The sequence below is a fragment of the Pyrgilauda ruficollis genome, unplaced genomic scaffold (genome assembly GCF_017590135.1).
Source record: "Pyrgilauda ruficollis isolate IOZ18807 unplaced genomic scaffold, ASM1759013v1 scaffold52, whole genome shotgun sequence".
In the NCBI taxonomy this organism is placed as follows: domain Eukaryota; kingdom Metazoa; phylum Chordata; class Aves; order Passeriformes; family Passeridae; genus Pyrgilauda; species Pyrgilauda ruficollis.
This window is the reverse complement of record NW_024526822.1, coordinates 3,158,632-3,179,610: the sequence shown is the minus strand read 5'-3', so window position 1 is coordinate 3,179,610 and position 20,979 is coordinate 3,158,632. Positions and strand designations below refer to the sequence as shown.

Here is a 20,979-nt window from a genome sequence, read left to right as displayed (position 1 = left end):
GCTGGTTCCTGTCCCTCATTTTTTAAATGCTGACACTTTCCTGGGAGCCCCGGTGCTGGCACCCCAAAGACCACCAGGGAGAGCTGGAGTTTGGCAGGGTTTAGAAAGCTGCCTTTTTGTCCAAAATCATTGTTTCTCACACAAAAGCCACCAGCTGATGCTAACTAATAGCTGGCCCAGCCAAAACTGCTCCTAGCAGGACTTTTCCACCCTTCCCCCTTCTGCACTGGAGATGGTCGTGCAGCATTTGGGAGAAATCCAATACTGAACTGAGCTGAGAGAGCTCGGGACTTTGGTTCTCTCCAGGCAGGAGCTGGTCTAAGCAGTAATTTTTGCAAGTCTGTTTTGAAGCAGAGTCCATTTTCATAAAAGTTGCTGCTTCCAGACCTACCCCCTGAAAGCAGGGAATTGTGCCAGGCAATGCCAATGCTTTCCCTTCCCTTTGTTCATCAGGGAATCATGGTCCATCCATCCATCCATCCATCCAGCCATCCTTGGTGCCAGGAGCAGAGGTGACAAGGACGGCAGAGCCCAGGCACAGAGCAGCCCAGGGGAGCTGGGAAGGGCAGCCAGGCTGACCCCAGGGCTGACCCTGCCTCCCAAGGGGGGGTGCAGCAGGGAGGAAGCTGAGTGGGAAATGTGTGGGAAACCTCCAGAAGAAGAGCAGAGGGAGCCACGCAGAGCTGGACTGGGTGAGACAGGAGAGGGGAGGCTGCATTCCTGCCCTCAGCTTATTTTGAGGAAATCACCATAAGCCCTTTCAGGAGCCTCTGACCATCTGCCTGGAAATATCCATCCTTTTGTCTCCCAGTGCTGCAGGCTCTTTATCCCCCCTCTTCTCTATTCCCAGCGCGTCTCTGCAATTCCACAATCAGACTTGTGCCAGGTGGTGCAGGACAGACAGCACAGCGTGGCACAGCAATGAGACACCAGAGTGCCTTAGGCAGTGTTTGGTGAAGTTTTTTGGGCTTTCTTTGTCCAAATGTCTTTGTGTGGAACTTCAGGAACAGCAAATGTACTTGTGACAGATAAAGACCGGATTAGTAAAGGGTGAATAAATGTTTTGTAGCACTCAGTCTTAACTTCCACTCCTTTCCTCCAGCCCAAGGAGCTGGTGCTCTGTTTGCTCTGGCCCCTGAGTGTCAGGCTGAAAGCCCCTTGGGGCTGATAGGAGGCAGCAGGCAGGTGATGGGCCGTGTTTGCCCAGTGACCCAAGCGAGCCACATGCCTTTTTTTATTCCATTTTTCCATGGCACCTCCCTGAGCCCAGCCTTGACTCCGGGGTGGGCTGCCCTGCTGGAGAACAATGTCAATGTGCAGCGAGAGATTAGTGAACAAAAGCTTAGGAGTGTCTCCGTTCAAATTAAGTAACAGATGGACCTGGTCTGTGTGGGAGCCGATAACAGTTATAAAAAGGCCATCACCAGACTGTGACCAGCCCACCCTGGAAAAAACCCACTCAGTCGTAAATCCTCTGTGCTGTTATAGCTGCTTCTGCGAGAAAGGCTTTATTTTTACCAGCTATCATAAACCAGCATGCCTTATTTTAAGATGCATGGCTTTTACTGCTCAGCTAAAAGGGTGCCAGCTCTCGACAGACACCTCCCAACAGAGATGTGCCCTCCTGGGCAGGGAGCACGAGGCAGAATTAACTCAGAGGAGGCAAATGCAGCCTTACAGAGCAGTCTTGGCATCCATGTGGCTCTGGGCTTTGCTCTCCTCCTCTCTTAGGGAGCTCACTCGTGGCACTCTCTTGTGAAATGCTGATGGTGAGGGGGTCTCTGGTGGTCCCAGCAGCAGCAGGAGCCCACAGGATGGAGCTGTGTGGAACACTACTGGGTATTTGCATCCATCTGGAGGTGTAAGAACTTGGGATTTTGCCCTTAATTCACTTTCTTCCTCCTCACCAGTACAGAAGGTGAGGAGATGCCTGACTTCAAACAGGGTACGTGCAGTTCTGGAACAAAATCTTAACCTGTTTAAATCTCCTGATTTAAATCTCCTGACTTAAACTGGGACCTTAAAGACCTGACTGCATTTGCTGCAGAGAGGGCTCATTAGCACCCAGGCCATGCACACAGGCTTTTTTCTTCCTTTTCTTTTTCTTTTTTAGTTTTTTCTTTCCTCCTCCTTCTTTTCTTCTTTGTTTTTCTTTTTCTTTTTTTTTTTTTTCCCTTTTGGACAGGAGGATTTACTGTTCTACCTCCTGACCAGACAGCAAAGCACACCCACCCTGAGGAGTGGAACGGGTCAAAAGGAGATATGGAACCCTCTTATGTCAAAAGCCTCTCTGCAAAGCAGCTCCTTCTGCAGCCAAACTTTCCTCCTGTCTCCCACGCAGGCAGGGAAGCATAGGTGTTGCCTGGGAAGACCACACAGAACTTTCTGATGGTTTCCCCAGCCTGGTTTCATCACACTGGGGTGCAGGTGCAGACAGACTGTCTCAAACCACCATCTGATCAGGGCTCCTGCATCTCAGGGTTTCACAACCTTTGCTTGCTGTGGCATTGCAGCGTGGGCAGAGATGAGATGTTAAAGTCCTGCAGATCAGCACCTTGACAGAAATGACCCCATTTTATTAAAATGGGGTTTCCTCTGCCCCAACAGAGCTGGCTGGAGGTACCAGCCCCACAAAGGGACCCTCACGCTGCTGCCAGCAAGGAGGAGATGGATATTTATACTACATTTAATACCCTGCAGATGTGGCTGTATGAACCTTGCCCAACATCTTAATCTGGACCTAGCTCTCCTGTTTTGCCAAGCTCATCCCCTGGGTTCTGGCTCCTCTCCTGGAGAGGACTGGCTGTACGTGCGAGTCGGGGAGGAAGCAATATTTGTGTGGATGACTAATACCCAATACTTAAAGAGATTAGGATGGAAGCAGCACGGGCTCGAGAGCTTCCAGCACGTCAGATTGCATTTCCTTCTGGAATATACTTCAGGCCAACTTCAGCTCAGAGAGAAGATGGAAAGAGTTGGAATTTGTCCCTCAATATCAGGGATGAAGGAGAGTGGAGGGGGAACAGAAAGGAAACGTGAACAGGAGAGCTGTTATTACCATCCCCTGCATTCCTGAATTGCTTCTTCCTTCCCAACAAACCTGAGGCTGAACTGAAAGTCTTATTTCCCTTGTGTGAGCAACAGGGAGTAGGGCATGGAGCTTCTGCCAGGGGATTAAGTCCTGCCCAGACCACTTCTTTGCCTTGCTGGTGGCCTCTGGGGTGAAGCCCCTCACACAGATGCTTTGGGCTTCCAGTGTTGGCTTGAGTCTCCAGGAGGGAAAAACTGGGCCAGGTGGCCTTGCTGTGTGGTTCTGAGGCAGGAGAGCTTCTCCTTACAGCTGCACCAAGGTTTTGGCAAAAAAAGAGGAGAAATCCCAGATCACTTAGCCAGGAATGCATGGAACCAGCCAGGATGTGCTCCGTGCTGGTCTTACCATTTTCATTAACAAATGAGCAGCCTAATTACACCTTCATACTGGGCTGGCTCATAGCCAACACCAGGGAAATAAAATGGGGATGAGGGGATCCCAGGAGGGCAGCTCATCCCCACCTCTGTTTAGGGCATGAAAACCCCAGGGATGCAGCTGGCCAGGCCCCTGGCACCCCGAGGAAGATGAGGGTCTCCTGGGCAGTCTCCCCCCTTCATTTCCACCTGCCCAAGTGCTGTACATTCCTCAGCTGAGCCTCAGTCCCTCCACATTCAGCATCCCCTGTACCCAGTAAGGATGTACAGTTCCAGTTCACTGGAGGAAAAAAGTGAGGAATGGAAATCCCAGGAAGAGCAAAGGCACACGCTATCTCAAGCAGAGTGGATATGCCACTCTGTGACCTGTTTGCCAGATGAGAATGCCTTGCAGCAGCAAATCCCAGCAACAGAGATGGTGAGCACTGGAGAGCAGTGGGAACTTTCACACAGGGCAGATTTGAAACCAACCCTTCCTGCCTATTCCCACTTGCCTTCCATTGTTTCCTCAGCCAGCCCTAGGAACTGCCATGCAGGCACATCCTACGTTATTTCTCACTTCAGCAAGTCCCCTTCCTCCCCAGAGTGGCAGATGCTGGTACCAAATTAGTGCAAAGTGGGAGGGAGCCAGCAGATAACTACCACAAAAGCCAGGGGCAATGGTGTTCCTGCTGTCCTCTCCCTTCCTCCCAGCAGGACTCTCCTGGCAGCGGACAGATGCTGAGGGATGAAATCCAGGGCAGAGTGGGGTCAGTGATGTGACAGGGATCTACGGCCAGTATCAGGGAGAGGGAATGAACTGCAGTGGGAAAAGGGGCAAGTTCCTTTATTTTTGGCTCGTGTGGGAATTTGACTCAAGGATTGCTGAGGATCTCAGAAGCCACGGTGACGTTTTCCAGGCTGAGCGCCAGCCGAGGCACAGACTTGATCTCAGCAGGTATTTGACTTCCCTGGGAGCTGGGATGCTGGGTACCTGCCTGACCCTGGCTTTTGATGAGGACACACATCTCAGAAGCTGCCTGCAATGCAAAGACAGGAAATAAGCGGATATGCTATCAGCACCAGGCTTTGCAGTGCTCCTTAGTGTCTGGCTGTGTCCCAGCCATCAATACAGAGACTTGCAGGGGTTTAGCCTATAATCCTCTATTCCTCTGTCTGTGACTCTAATCTCCTGATCCTCCCTTCTCCTCCAGCCTAGAGCTTGACCAGCAAAACATGGATCTGAGGTTCTGCTTATTGGAGACCAACCATGTCATCTTCCTGTGGAAAATGGGAGTTGGGAAGAGAGCAGCAGTCATCCGAGCCAAGAGCCGGGAGTAGGCTGGAGAAGGGAACAGGAGAGGGCGTGAGCAAGCACACAGAGAAATCATTTATGACAAGACTGAAAGCAGCTCTCGTTTTAAGAACAGTTCCTCCAATTTTACAGTGTAATTTCTGCCTTTTTTTTTTTTTTCCTGTGTCTGTGTAATTCTAGCCCCGGGTACAAACCGCAATTGTGTCGCTAACGCGCCACGCGAAACGCGCACAAATGAACGCTGCAGGAGCCTGCTGCAGGCACCCGGGGAACATCCCCAGCTGCCTGTGAGCACACCAAGAGCTCGCAGAGATCCCACTGCCGTCATTCCAGGCGGGAGAGCTGGGGCCAGCCTCCACCAGGCAGCTTTGAAGCTTTGCAGCGAATCTGTCAGAACAAAGGACGCAGCCCCACAAGGTGGGAAAGGCACTCAGCGAGCTGTGTATGAGCCCAGAGATGTGATTTTAGGGGCAGCCCTGGATCACAGGAGCAGATCTGAAAAGACTTCCCTTGTTCACATCAGCCTGAGCAAGCACAGGCTGCCAACCTGTGCGGGAAGAAGCGCCGCAGGGTTCAGGGGAGATTATTTTCTTAGGAAGTGCACCGGGGAATTAAAGGGAGCCCAAGTGAAGTCACAGACAGATAAAGATGAAAAGGGTGACACACAGAGCTATTAGGAAGATGCCAGCATAAATGAGCAGGGGGAGAGGGAAGGGAGTAATGCTGTGTCAGAGCAAAGAGGACAAAACCCATCCTGGCTCGTCCCAGCCTGGATTCCCGACCAGGGCAAGTCTGTTTAACAGAGCAGAAACGAGCCTTGGCACAGAGGGGTTAAAAGATTACTTGTCCTGGGGGAGTTGAATTAGCCACATATCTGGGAGCCGACTTCTCCCAGACCCTGCCTTGTTTTTCTCCTTAAACATCATCTGCTGCTATTTTTAGCAGAGAATTTTCTCAGCCGAGTGCTCCCAGCGGAGCGCTGGTCAGAGGCCCTTTTCCCAGGGAGACACGGGCCCAGCAGCACGTGCTGGCCCCTGGCTCAGCTCAGCCCTGTGCCACTGCCCTGCCACCTCTGGGCTTCGTGTGTCACACTGCCAGCTCTCTCCTGAGGCACGGACAGTCCCCACCCCAGCCTGGAGCAGGGATATTAAATGCCCTCAAAAAGCCAGGGAGGCCCTAAAGTCAGAAACAGCTACAAGGGGTAGACTGGACTTGGTAACTTGCCTGGAGGCTTTAGCAGCATGAATGGCAAAAAAGGTGGGAAGGAGATCGAAAGAAATTATTAGGCTGACATTAATAACAGGATCTGCTTCTCAGGACTAAAATCCATTTGGATTCATTCCAGTTCCTCCGAGGGAAACCATGGAAGTCTTTATTGTTCATAAAAGCTGCAACTAAATTCGGACTGTATAAAGCTTAAGGAAATACCTCTCAGAGGACAACCCTGCTGAAAAAAAAATGAGGTAACTCCCTTCCTCTTCTCTGCTTTTCTTAGGGCCTTCATTCTTCCTTGGCCAAAACGCCAACCTGCCCATCAGCCCATCAGCCCCTGGCTCCTGGCTGCTCAGCCTCCAGCACTGCTATCTGTCTGCCTGGCTGCAATTAGCAATGTGTCACTGGGTGTCTGGGCTGCTTCTCAGGGAGGCAACGCTTGGAAGCTTTTATCTACAGCTTGATTTAATACCTGCCTGCCAGAGATCAGCACAGAAATCAAAGGGCCAGATCAGGGCACATGGGTGGACAAATTGAGTAAAGCAGGAGCAAACCCCTGCCTTGTCTGGGCTAATGTGCAGCTCAGGCTGGGGACCCGGGAGGATTGAGCTCTGTGGATGCTGGGGAAGAAGCACAGCAGAGGCACAGTCAGGAAGGTCCCTGTAACAATGGCCCCTTCTTGGTCAGTGTATCTGTTCCCTGTGTGTCTTGGAGCCATGTCAGCGAAGCAAACAGATTGGGAACATATTTGCACTCCCCACAGCAGCACAGAAGCCAGCCCTGACACAGAGGAGCAAGCTGGGCTCTTGGCTGCTCCAGCCTCGGTGCCAAGTTTCCAGCTCTGCTCAAAACCTGTGTTTGAGCCCTGCTCTGGCAGGGGGAGAGGACAGGCAGGGTTGGGAAATGCTCAGCTCACAGAACCTGGCAGCTGCAGGAGAGGGGAGCCAGGCTGAGCTCACCTGTGCTGCTCTGAGGCTTCCCAGGTGACACCAAACCTGGCACAGAGTGGCTCTGCCCTCCTCATGGCCACGCTGAAACAACTGGGGCCCAGGGCAGCAGGAGCCCAGCACACAGATGCTGCACAAGGCCTCGTCCCTGTGGCAAGAGCTGCCTACAAAAAGCTTCCCCCAGCCCTGCAGGAATCCCAGGAGCCCCAGATTTCTCTCCTGACCTTCGTATACACATTCCAGCACATGGCACTTAACCTTTGAGGCTCCTTTGAAAATCCCAGCGCCAGCGTTTCACGGATGAGTGTGCTTCCCCTCGCATCTGCCCCTGGATCAGATGCTGCCAGCACCTCTCTCTCTCTCCTGGCTCTGCTCCCAGCTGAAGGACAGACAATAGGCATTTGAATCCAGTCTCCACTTCCCCTCCCAAACAGCCTGGGGAGATGGCATATCAGAGACAGCGCTGAGAGCAGCGCCTGCCAGCCAGCCACAAGTCTCTCCAGATCCCAGGATGCCTTCCCCTTCCCTCCCACAGCCACTGATCACCACTGCAGCAGTCACTGGGCACCCAGGCCAGCTCTGCCGGGCAAGTCCTGCCTCCCTCCAGCTAGCCAGACCAAGGGAGCCTTCCCTCAGCACTCTGCTGCTGCCAGAATCGACTGGATCACCCTGGATTCCCAACCTGCCAGCCACAGCACTGCTCATGGAGCTCTCCTGGACCTCTCTGCCCTGCCAGCTCACTGGGAACACACTGGCCACCTCCTGGACCTCTCTTTCTCACTCTTAGGAGCATCTACCTGCAGTTAAGTGATCCAGGTTCCACCTGCAAGAGGTTCAGCCAGGGTCTGGCAAGAGCTGTCCTGGATTCTCCTGAAGAACCATCTTCCATCTTTCTAGAAACAGCTCTGCCTCTGGAGCCATTCAGCCTGTTTGGCACCATTCCTGCTGCTTCAGAGATAACAACAGAGAGTGAGAAAAACCTGTCTAGACACCGTTTACCTTCCATGGACTCCCACTGCCACATCAAAGCACCTCTTCAAACAAAACTGGCCAGGGAATACTCCCCAGCCCTCCTGTACCTGCTCCAGCCAGAGGCAAGGCTCATCCCATCATGCTCCAGAGTTTATCTTTAATCCAGGCCCTTCTGACAACAGGAGGAGAGGGAGGATGAAAAATCTCATTACAGGCACATCAACAGAAGTCACCTGGCTTAACACTAGCCAGGTGGGGGCTGCTTCCCTTCTGCTCAGCCCAGATACAAGCTGAGATCTCACCTGTCTCCTCTGGGCAGGCTGCAACCCCCCAGCTCCTCTCAAAAGCTGCCACACACTTGTCACACTTGTCCCTTCTGCTCAGCTGCCTTCCCAAGGCATGTGAATGCTGGGCAAGCTTGGCTGCAAGCTGGGGATCACAGAATATCTTCCTGTGACACCCCAGGAAAGGGAGGTCAGCACCAGCTCAGGACAAAGACACGGGAGCTCACAGCAGGACAAAGGCACAGGAGCTCAGGGAGAGGCTCAGGATACCCTGAAACCAAGGAGAGAATTTCACGTTTCTTGAGCACAAGTTAAAGTTCCTGCTGTGGGGAAGCACCTGGCACTGGCATCGAGCACTGACCCCACGCAGCCACCACGAGAGCAACATCTATCTCATTATTTTGATCAGGGTCCTTTGAAATACCTTCTGTGTGAGAGACAGCTAAGAAAATCCCGTCTGGCTTTATTCTGTCTCAGGCAGAAGCAGCCTTTATTTAGCAAACTGCTGCTAACAGCTCTGTCTCATTAGTCAGTGTTTAGGGAACCAGGCTGCAATTGTTCTGAAGTCTGGCATTGCAGAAAGAGCCTTGATAATGAGGTCTGCAGGAGACGATTCCTCCTGACAGCCCCACAATGACCTAGAAATCCTACTTAATTCCCTGTCAGGGAAAAGTGCTGAGTAACAGCGAGGTGCAGAGGCACCGGGGGCTGATCCCAGAGGGAGCTGCAGCCGCTGCTCACACTTGGGGCTGGGATGCAAGTCCAGGGTGGCAGAGCCAGCCCTGCCCAGCTGCAGCAGCTCCCCAGAGAGAGCCTGAGGGGCAGGGACACGGGGCTTGCTGTGGGAAGGTTTGTAGCCTCGTCTGGAGAGACTTGGCACCACGCAGAGAGCTGGGAGCAGAAACCCCTGATAACACAACAGGAAAATCAACAGCAGCACCTGGATCTGGGCTTCCCAGGGCACGAGGCACTGCCTCCTCTGGATCGTGCTCGCCTGCAAACAGTGCCAAAGCCCTGCCAAGGAACTCCCTGGCTCAAACAGCTCCACTTTCACCTCTGTTCTAGGTCTGGCACGGCTGGGAGCTCGCCAGCTCCATGCTCCCAGCAGAGCCTGTGCAATGTGCTGCTGTGGAGCAGCCTCTGGAGCTGCATAGGTGCCATCCCCAGGACATGGGATGCACGGGGTGTGAGCCCTGAGGCGCTGGGGAGCATCTGGCATGCTCTGCCCCTTTTCCCCCATTCCCTCGGAGGAGCAGGCAGCAGGCTGGGGCACGTTTGGCCCACAGACACCCCACTTTGTAGTGGTTTGTTCTCCACAAGTGGACGTGGCCAGCAACCTCTGGGCTGGGTGGCCCAGGGCCAGCTGGGCCAGAAGGTGAGGCAGGGGGATGTGTCAGGAATGTGGGCTGCACACAGCTGACCCTGAAGACCACCCCCAGCACAGACCCCCACAGGCATGTGCTTGCCACCTGTTCCAGCCAGCAGACGAGGGGCTAAGGCAGGAATTCTGGAGCTGAATGCAGAGTCTGTTCAGGAGGGGTCTGGAGCCCCCCAGCCACGTGAGGCTGAGGGTGCTGTCTGGCAGCCCCTGGCACAGGAATGCAGCTCAGCCCATCACGTGCGAGGCTGCGAGCGCGGCGCTGCGTAAAGCGCAGCCCAAATGTGCAAAGGACTGCTGCAGGGGGAAAAAAAAAATTTAAAAAGAAATGTGCAAATGAAATCACCAGCCGAAACAGTGTCTAGAGACAACCCCAGCCAAGTCCCTCGAATGTCAGCAGCAGAAGGAGGGCTCAGAAATGGAGAACCCGGCTCAGTCTGCTGGCACACACAGAGAATCTGCCTCAGAGACTTGAGGAAAAGACATATGCTGAGAAGGGAAGGCCCAGCTTTATTTTACCAGCCTCTCTTCCCACCCAAGATGTGCTTTAAAGACTGTCTTGCAAAGTAGGAATTAAATCCAAAGGTGCCTATGCATCTTCCTTGCTGTCATCCCCTTATCAGCTATCTCCAGCCTGCTCTGAGCCAGAAGATGAAAGGATCCTAACACCACTTATCTTCCCACTTAAGAACACGCTTAAAAGCTTGCTTTAAAAGAGCAGGACACTCAAGCCTGGGGAAGCAGCTGTAAATTCTGCAAATGGGCTTCCTTGCATGTCTTTGAAGGAGCTACTGCTTCTCAGTGAGAGGCACAAATACCAAGAGGAAACTCAGGAGGGAGGAAAGAGAGAAGCCTTGATAGCCAAGAGAGTCTTTGCTTCATGTCCAGAACGTGGAGCTGAGTGACAGATGTGGGACTTACAGCATAGAAGTGACCAAGGATGAGCCAGGAATTGAAAAGCTCCTGGGAAATATGGAAGCAGCCAGAATGATGGCATATTTGTCACTCCAAAACCACACTCTGCTTGGGACTGTGCAGTATGACAGCCAGCAAAGGTTAGGGATGCCCCTGCATGCTGCAGGCAGAGCTGCTGCTCCAGGACCAAGCCTCGAGGCCAGGACCTCTCCCACACAGCCCCGTGTCTGAATTTGACCCTCAGCTCCCCTCTTTGTAGAGCTGCTTGTAACCACAGTGAACCTGGCTCCAGCTTGCATTTGTCATTTAATAGCTGAGTCAAACTGTCAAAACAGCCAAAAAGGATCTGTTCCAAATATTTGCAGAAAGAGGAGGATGAAGGAGCCTGCAGCAGAACAGCAGGAGCCTGCCCAGGCAGGGAGAACAATCCCTATTGTGGACCAGCAGCAGGATGCTGGTGGGCGATGAGCACGCCTTGGGACGTGGGCAAAGAGCCCCCAAATCCTCCTGTGCCCAGGAATAAACTGGAATCTGGAGTCCCCTGTGCCCCTGGCAAAGCCCCAGCCCTGCAGGACGATCAGCCCTGGTGGCAGCTCAGCTGTTGGCCTGGAGAAGCCGAGGAGCAGTTGGCAGTGGGAGAGGGGGGCACCGGCGTGCCTCGGGAGCTGCTGCCAGCCCCAGCACGGACTTCAAAGGGCTCATCTCGCCCTGCTGTGTGGGAGAGGACAGCTGAGTGCTGGCCAGGCCCTCCAGAGCATTTCTGATGGCAGCAGAGAGGGGCTGGTACCTGGTGTAAGCTCCTCTCCAGCAAGGCAGCTCCAGCAGGCAGAGCTCCACGCTGCCCTGAGATTTATGGGATGCTGAAAACTGGCCAAAATGAAGGGAAAACACCAGCTCCAGAAGGATGTTTACCAACTCAAACAGCCAGTTCTGCTTGAGGGAGAGCCCACGAGGCTCAGTAGGCGATTGCAAGGCACTCTGCCAGTTCAAAGGCAACTCCATCAGCTCCGAAGGAGATAAGGCATCGCCTCGCTAGGAAATCAGAGCAGCCCCATCCACATCCACTACCTGCAACCTCAGCAGAGCAGCTAAAAGCAAAGAGGGAGAGAAACCAGCACCTCCTGCGCTGTGTAGGAGCCTCTAGATCAGCAAGGAGATCGGTGGTGGGTGAAGCCAACCTGTCCCATGGCTCATGTCTCCAGTCCCAACAGCAAAGCACGGAGCAATCACACTAATAGGGCTGCATTACTCCTTCCACTCTGCTGGTACCTAAACACCTCAACAACCTCTTCCAAGGGCTCCCACAGGCTGGGCTAGACCTGGCTAGAGCACAGAGCTGGGACTTCCCTTTCCAAGACGCCCAGGACCTCCCTAGCACAGAGCGGATGTTTTCCAGGCTCTAAAAATAACCAGCCCCAAACAACGTGGTGGGCATAAAGAAATATTTATCTGCAAGCTTTTGCTGAAGATCAATACTGAAGAAAAAGATTAAAGCAAAGATTTAAGTGGGTATTAAAAATAGCTGTTGATAAGTTCCCTTTGAGAGGATAAAAGCTTTTTTACAGGAGCAGCAAGAGCTGCAGGACTTTGCAACACCTTCCCTGCTGTGTGAGCTGCCGGAAATCATTCAGGAGAGTGTCAGCAGCCAGAGCCTCAGGAGGAAGTCCATTAGCAGGCAGCAATCTCCTTAATGGACCCTGGGGTACTTGGGAAAAGCTGCTGTGGACACAGGGGCTCTTTCCAGCACCACCATTCACACAGCCAGTTATCATCCCATACTCCCAGGAACGCTCCTCATCTTCATGGCAGCCTGACAGCACCATGAATTAATCTTTTGGGGGGCTTCCAGTGAGTTTTTGCTTTTTCTTTCTCTTTTTTTTTTTTTTTTTTTTGTCAGCCCCCAGCAAAGAGCCATGAACAGAAGCTGTTCTGTAACGCGGGTAACAGCAGCAACATCCATCACACCTCTGTTTTCCAAGGATAACATCCTGGCAAAACAATAAATGCTGTCTCCACGGGTGATTTTGGGGCTGAAAGATCTTGTCCATTTACACACAGACAAAATCATTAAGTTCTCTGCTGTGCAGCCACCTCCACTCCAGGTCTGAGAGAACACACAGCCACCCTGGAGGGATGAAAAGTGGCAGGAACCTTTCCACTGGGAATAAAAAGCAGGACTGCTGTGCAGAGCTCTGCTTCTCTGTTAAAAGGTAAGCCTGGCTCTCAAAAGAGCTCTCCTCCATGACCTTGCCTGCCAGCCTTATTCCATGTCACTAATGAAACACAACTCCTGACTTCCTTTGGATACGTGGGATTTTCATGGGCTCCTTCAGCAAGCACTGAAGGACCTCATGGCTGCACATCTTGAGATACACCAGGCAGGAGTGTCAAAAATGGCAACTTAATTAGATGTCTCAAGGGCAGAGAGCAGGGAAGTCGGGCGCTTTCAACACACCTGAAATTTTAGAAGTATTTTACTCCCACCCTTCAAAACAGAGCGTAAAGGTGTCCTGATTTACGTCCTCTTAGTCAAATACTGGCCACTTATATAAGAAATTGCCCAAAGTTTATTAAGGCAGGGATTTTCAGAGGAGGTCACGGGCATTAGAAACCCAGCCTAGTAATAGGAACAAAATCCCCTTAGATTTCAGTGGATTTCTCCAGCTCAGCAGAAAATCTTACCTAGGCCACCGAAATATATTTTTAATAGCGTGATTAAAAATCTTAAAATACTGCTGAACATTGTCCACTGCTGCTTTTTAGCCTCATGCCAAAGATAGAGTAAGTCCCTGGCACGCTGCAGTTTTAAAGCTCAGTGTCTTCAAATGAGCCAGCTGTGCCCAAACGAATTAAGAGGACTCTTAAAAAACCTGCTGATCTCACATTTGTGTTGTAATAATCAGGTACATTGAAGGGAGAAGGTTCCAGCATGTTCTGGCTTTAACTCTGAAATCCCTAGGATTTATGACTTAAAAAAAAAAAAGAAAAAAAACAGAGAAAACCTTAAGCATTATCTGAACACAATTTAATTTCATTGACTTCATCTATTGGTGCTCTGAAAAAACCTTCATTTCCCCTTGTAACTGAGTCCTAAGCCCTGTGCTCCAGCCCACGAGGGGCACCACAGAGCCCAGAACCTGGGATTATTTATACTGACAAGCAATTCTTGCATGACAGAACAATTCCCATTAATTTTTGGAGCTTATCTGAAGTACCTGTGGGCTGTCAGGTTACAACACGTATGTGCCTTCGTTTCTCTCTGATTAGCCAATGCCAGCCCAGAGCTGACTGGACTCTCATCTGACAGCATTTTACAGGCGAGTTCATGGGAATCCAACCCAACTGTGCTCTCAGGAGCTGGAGAAATTTCTGAAATATTTGTTGCTTGGGTGGGTTTTTTTTGGGTTTTTTTTTTTTTTTTTGGGTTTTTTGGTTTTTTCTTTTGGGGGGTGTTCTTTTTTGGTCAATTCTCATTTATAAATTTTGCTCCTGCCTCTGCTGCTCTTTTTTTCTCTGTTCTCTGATTTGGAACATGCACCTAAAGCAATTCCCTCCAATCCCAACACAGCAGAGAAGCACCTTTGACAAGACACTGAGGAACTGCAGAGCAGCTCCCTCTCCACACCTCACTTTTTACACATTGGGTTTTTTTTCTAAGACATTTGAAGGCCTGGCTGGGGATGTTGCTCTGAAGAGCAGGACTCCAGCTCCGTTTGCAGCTGTCTTGGTGCTGCCCTCCCTGTGCTGGACAGCTGAAGTCCTGCCCAGGAGTGACACAAAGCTTCCTTCGAGTGGCAGCAAGGCCACCAAAGCGACAGCAGGACCTCAGCTGGCTGTGCCTGAGCAGAAAACATATTTAAAATACACCTCCCTCAGTGTTTATCTCCAAAGAGGCTGCCTGACCCCTGAAATGGGAAGTAGGAGCTTGTGAGGGGTTGATAATCCCTGAGAACAGTGTTCTGGTGAAGGCCAAGAATGGACTCCATTAACTCCCTGCTGTCCTGTTCCCCACAGATTTATTTTGGTGAAACCCAAGAAATGGACTCCATTAACTCCTCACTGTCCTGTTCCCCACAGATTTATTTTGGTGAAACCCAAGAAAAGGACTCCATGAACTCCTCACTGTCCTATTCCCCAAATTTATTTTGGTGAAACCCAATATCCCCACAGATTTATTTTGGTGAAACCCAAGAAATGGACTCCATGAACTTCTCACTGTCCTGTTCCCCACAGATTTGTTTTGGTGAAACCCAAATAATAGACTCCATGAACTCCTCACTGTTCTGTCCCCAGATTCATTTTGGTGAAGGTCAGGAATGGACTCCATGAACTCCTCGCTGTCCTGTTCCCCAGATTTATTTTGCTCCACAAAAAGTCTCCACAAAAAAAAAAAATAACAGGAATGGACTCCATGAACTCCTCGCTGTCCTGTTGCCCAGATTTATTTTGCTAAGTCTCCACAAAAAAAAAAAAAAAGAATTGAAACTCTCCAAACCACACCTCTCCCCTCAGGTTATTCCTGTTGGTGCTCTGAAGGGTCACAAGCAAACAAAGACCTGAACTTTCCAGCCAAAAAAAAGTCCAATTTTTATGTTTTTATTTATTCTTCTGAAAAGTGAAACCTCTGGTTTCCAGCAGGGAGCTGGCGCGCTGTGACCCAGCAGGTATTTCCTCTGCCCCAAGCACAGCTGTGGCCAGAACTGCACCCAAGCAGCAATCCAGGCCCTTTGGGGGAAATTTCAGGCCGTGTCCAGAACATTCATTAGTGCAATTAAAGCCATTAGCTGGTTCTGAGGCCATGTCCTGACTCAGCGAGGGACTGGTGTTTGTTGCACACGCCCTGAACTCCTCCACCTCCCAGGAGTGATGTTTAGTGTTCAGCTGGGGTTTGGTCCTGTCTCACAAAAACATGATACTCCCTGGGGGCTCTGAGGGAAGGCAACCAGCCCTTATCAATCAGGAGGAGACACTGCAGCTCAAATTCCCGTCGATAGAGAAGCCAGATTGAGAATGTAATTATCCTAATTAATTTTATATCTGGAACTCATCTCCTTTTGCACAAACAGCAGTTTCCAAGCAGGCCACCGGCTTCTTTTTTTGCACAGAGCAGTGGTTTTATCTTGTTGAGGGGCATGTTGGCAACACGAGCTCGTGTTGTGCAGACAAGGACTCTTGAGGACTCGGGATCCTGCTGGCCTGTGGAAATCTTTGCCTTTGCTAACTCCCTCCCACCACTTCAGGCTGGCTCCGTAAGGAGTTCACGAACCTTCTCCGGATCATCGGGGCTTGATGCAATCAACTGTGAAGCATTAGCTCTAAATATACAACTGGGAGGCCAGTTCTGCTTCAACACACAAGCACTCATGGCAGAGGATGAGCCAGCAGCCAGCCCAATTTGCAAGAGAAACTTAACTAATAATGCAAGCAAGCTGCAAGGAAAGCAGGAGCAAGTGGGGGCTGATCACTGCTGTGCCCTTTGGAGATGGCTGAAGTTAGGGGCAAACTGGCAGGAGGCCACCCACAGCTTTTGTCCTTGTTGGTGGAGCTAACAAAGCAGCTCATTCTGCTTTATTTACTTGTTTAGGTGATTTTTTGGCAACTCCAAGCGTGTCCCTGGTGCAAATCCTCCGTGTGTGGACAGATAATTGAAAAACAACAGCAGCAGGCCAAGAGACCCAGAATTCAACTTGTACAGGGAAAATAAACACTGAAAGAACCCAAGCTCACAAAGCAGACCAACATCTCAGTCCACAGACTAAAACAAACACATTTTTACTCTTTGGATCTCCTCATGTTTCAGCAACCAAGAAATTCTCAGAAGCATTCGGGGGAAGAGGGAATGTGCTGGTGTCACGTTCTTTGTCAACAGCTGTAAAGGAGATGTGCATCCAGCCACTCTTTGGTGGCGATGCCAGACCCTGCTTACCCAAAAAGGAACACCAAGCCCTTCCTAGGAATTTTTTGGAAGATGTTATTAAGCATCTGATTTTGGCAGGGCTCTCAAAGCCGTTTGTCCTGGTTTTTTACTGCCTGTTGAAAAGAAAGCGATACTACAAATACTTCCCACCAGAAAATACCAACAAGCAACTTATCATCACTGCAAGGGAGCTAACAACATTTCCACCGAGTGGTTTTTGGCACCGACAGCTGACTCAGAACAGTTGTTGGTGGCTGGGACAGATGGACTTCATATATTAAAAAAAAAAAAAGGAAATGAGAACTTCTACTCCATAGATTTTAAAAAGCCTTTTGCGAAATCCAACCTATTACCAAGACCTCAGAATTAAATCAAAAGGAGATTTGAATATAATGAGCTTTAAAACTGAAATGTGCCTGGGACTTGCCTGTATCTCCCCATTAAGGACTATAAGCTATCAGCATGTTCTATTTTCAACAGGAAATACTTGAGAGTTTTGGGAGGGTCTCCACAGCTCTGCCCTCAGCCCAGCCCGTGAAATCCTCTAAAATCCAAATATTTGTTTCCACGGGGAATCTGGCAAGGAGAGAGCTGGAGGTAGAAGTGATGTCAGCCGTGAGCCCCGCTCTCCATCAGCGCCGCCGAGAGCTTCCGCTGCTTTAATCATGGCCATGGCATTTCCCTGATGTGCAGAATCTTTAGAGGCTTTCAGTGCCTAGAGCTGGGAATGCTCAGAACGCTCCATGCTTCACTGGCTCCCCTTCCATGGCAATGTTTTAAGGCCACAATCAAGAGCAGGGGTTGTTCTGGCAGCAGCACGCAGCAGGAGGCAAGCCCAGCTCGCAGCACTTGGGGGTCAAAGCAGCACCTCAGAGTCTAGAGCAGGTCAGACTTGGGATCTCAGCATCTTGGGAGCTTTGTCTCCTTCTTTTCATGCCTTTTCTTTTTTCTCCCCCAAGTAATCAGTTGGCACAAACACATCCTTCCAGTCACACTCCCATCCCACTATCCAGCTCCAGCCCTGCGCGTCTAATTTTATGTACTGCTGACAGCATAACCCTATTTTAGTGGGGTGCCCCCAGCACCTCAAATCAGGCATGGTGGAAGAAACCACCATTCTCAATCTTTTGGGCTTATGACCCCAAATTCAAACATTACCAGAAATCAGAACAGTATGAGGCACCCTGACTTTAAATTTAATGGAAAGCAAAGCCTGGCACCACTGGGTTCACTCACCAGGTAAATGCTCTCAGGCAGAGGTGTGAAACCAGTGGGGTTTGGCTGCTTCTAGCAACTGTTGTCTGTCTGAAGAAACACAGAAATATCTGGAGTTTGTTTCCACTCCTCCTGTCTTTTAGGCCAGATTCAACAGGACACTTGGGCTCTGCTCACATAACACAGAAGGAAATGGGGCACCTTTCTACCCTGCAGCCCCTCTGCCAGGGAAAGTCGTGTTAAATCTGTGTTTTTTCCCAATCAAAGGGAGCAGCTGAATCCAGAGTTAGCACTGGGCAGACCGTGTGATGCTCTGGGATCAGGCACTCCTGATTTCTCCTGCTGAAGCTGTTTCTGCTCCAAACCACAGCAAAGCAAGAGAACACCAGAGCCTGGAGCGCATGACAACCCCCTGCTTGTTGGGGATGAGTGTCAGAGTCATCTTCACACCCCTCCGCTGACTGATTGGGAAAATACTGCCCAAATCTCACTTTACTTGAGACCCAAAGCGACTCTGCAAGCTCTCTGGAGTCACTGGAGGAATGTTTTCTGTCCTTAGATAAACTGTTTGAAATATTTCCATTCACATCCTTGAATGTTGACCCAAAACAGTGACTGGTGAGTGTGTACACGCTCAGCCCTGTGTATTTTGGTACTCAGCTGTAGGCTGGTTGTCAGCCTAACCCCACTCCACCCCATCTTCTCCTCCTGCCATCTGGGCAGAGGGGGGGAGGACAACACGAGCCCACCGGCTGCTGTCCCCCTCCTCATCCCCCCAGCTATTAATAGCCAGACAACAAATGAGCCCAAATTCATTCCTGAGCGGAATTAGCAAATGTTTTTGCAATTAAAACTGCAAACATTCATGCGGGGCCCCCCGAACAATAGGCGCCTGTGCCTGGTCTTGAATAGGCACTAGTGTCCGCCCTGCCTGCCTGCCGAGCCTGCACATTCCTGGCACCTTGGACCCGCTCCTTGCTGAGCTGGGTTTTGGGATGTTTCCCCCTGTCCTGTGTGTGTCCCACGCTCCCTGCAGCATCCGGCTGGTCCTTCTTGCCGGCCTGCCCTGGACCCGTGTGCCGGCCCGTCCCCCATCCCGCCGGCTCCCACGCTGTGCCCGCATCTCCCCGCTCTCGGGCCAGAGCATCCCTCCCTTCCCCTCCCTTCCCCGGGGCCAGGCAGGGGCAGCGCATCCCGCCAGGGAAGGGGCAGGGCAGGGCACGGGCAGGGGCACGGGCAGCGCATCCCTGCCCTTCCCTTGGATGGTGACGGGGACAGCGCATCTCCCCCTTTCCCTGGGATCGCAGCCGGGGCAGCGCATCCCTCCTCCTTCTCTCACTCCAGGATGGGCACGGGGGCAGCGCATCCCTCCTCCCTCCCTGCCCCGGGATCCCGACCGGCCAGCGCATCTCCCCCTTTCCCTGGGATCGCAAGTGGGGCGGCGCATCCCTCCTCCTTCTCTCTCTCCGGGATGGGGACAGGGACACTGCATCCCTCCTCCCTCCCTGGCTCCGGGATGGGGACGGGAGCAGCGCATCCTTCCTCCCTCCCTGACTCCGGGACCGGGGCACCGCATCCCTCCTCCCTTCCTCCCCGATTCCCGGACAGGGACACCGCATCCCTCCTCCCTCTTTGACTCCGGGACAGGGACATCGCATCCCTCCTCCCTCCCTGACTCCGGGATCGGGACAGGGACATCGCATCACTCCTCCCTTCCTCCCCGATTCCCGGACAGGGACACCGCATCCCTCCTCCCTTCCTCCCTGACTCCGGGATCGGGACAGGGACACCGCATCCCTCCTCCCTTCCTCCCTGACTCCGGGATCGGGACAGGGACACCGCATCCCTCCTCCCTCCCTGGCTCCGGGATCCGGACGGGAGCAGCGCATCCCGTTCCCCGGGTGTCGGGGCCGGCGCGGGGCGGTGCGGGGGCTGCCGGCCGGTACTCACCGAGCAGGGGCAGGAGCAGGAGCCGGAGCAGCTCCGGCCGCCGCAGCGCCATGATGGGGTGTGCGGAGCCGAGCCGAGCCTGCGCACTGCCCGGGCGGCGCCGGCCCGGGGGCGGGGGTGCCGCCAGCCCGGTCCCGGCTCCGCGGGGGCACCGGCCGGGGGCGGGCCCGGCACGGCACGGCACGGCACGGGAGGGGAGGGGGCACGCACCGCGCCTAAGGGCAGGGCGCGCCCCGGGCCCGCCGCGTGGAAGGGGGGATGGTCCCGGCAGGGGGATGCCCGTGGATGGGGAGAGGGGATGGTCCCGGCAGGGGGATGCCCGTGGATGGGGAGAGGGGATGGTCCCGGCAGGGGGATGCCCGTGGATGGGGAGAGGGGATGGTCCCGGTAGGGGGATGCCCGTGGTGGGGAGAGGGGATGGTCCCGACTCTGGGACCCCCGTGGATGGGGAGAAGGGATGGTCCCAACAGGGGAATGCCCGTGGTGGGGAGAGGGGATGGTGCCGGCACTGGGATGTCAGGATGATGAGAAGAGAGGCCGTTCCTGCCCGTGGGACCCCCGCCGGATGGGAGAGATGGAGATCCCGGCAGTGAGACCCCGGCGAGTGGGGAGAGGGGTCGGTCCCGTTAGTGGAACCCCCAGCCGGCGGGGAGAATCAGTGATCCCGCTCTTGGGACCCCCGCGGGTGGGAAGAGGGGGCGATCCTGGCAGTGGGACCGTGACGGGAGGAGAGAGGGGCCGGTTCTGCCCGTGGTGCAGAGAGGGGCCGTCCCAACCTCTGGTTAAGCTCTGTGGAGAGAAGGAAACTCACCCTGAGTAGGGCGCCGGGAGGACTTTAATGTTTTTGAGCCAGGATATTAGCAACATTGTGGTTATACAGCCTATCCAAGTTTTGTTTCAAAGTGTTTCCCTCGTATTTAACAAGAACCCCTAATAAGAGATTTCTCTGAGAATTTGCCCTGAAAGCAACATTGTGGTTATAAAACCCATCCAAGTTTTGTTTCAAAGTGTCTCCCTCTTGTATTTAACAAGAACCCTTAGTAAAGGATTTCTATGAGAGTTTGCCCTGAAAAGCCAACTCTCATTGGTCTGTGAATTTCACTATAAACTTTCAACAACTTAAAAGTAAGCAAGAAACATAAACAAGCAGCTGGGCAGAGAATGCTGCTCTTGAGGAACTTCCTGAGTCACAGAATCACAGACTGGTTTGGGTTGGGAGGGATCTTAAAGATCATTTAGTTCCAACCCCCATGGGCAGGGACACCTTCCCCCAGCCCTAGTGCTGGGCCAAATCCTTTCTGACACAGCCAAATGTTTGATTTAGTGATTTTGCTTTGCGCAGAGAGCATCCTGAGCTGCTGTGTGGTCCTCAAAAGTGCCCCAGGATCTTTTTCTCTGATTAACAGAAAGCAACAGAAATGATCAGCGTG

General features: G+C 52.4%; 1 protein-coding gene across 1 annotated transcript in view; it reads right to left on the bottom strand.

Annotated features, from left to right (window-relative positions):
- The window catches only part of JAM3 (junctional adhesion molecule 3), a 28,208-nt gene extending 8,598 nt beyond the window's left edge, over positions 1–19,610 (bottom strand). The window contains exon 1 of the mRNA XM_041480593.1: positions 19,550–19,610. Coding sequence (XP_041336527.1) covers positions 19,550–19,601 — 52 coding nt within the window. The 5' untranslated portion in view covers positions 19,602–19,610. The remainder of the gene's footprint in view (positions 1–19,549) is intronic.
- Between the last annotated feature and the right edge of the window lie 1,369 nt (positions 19,611–20,979).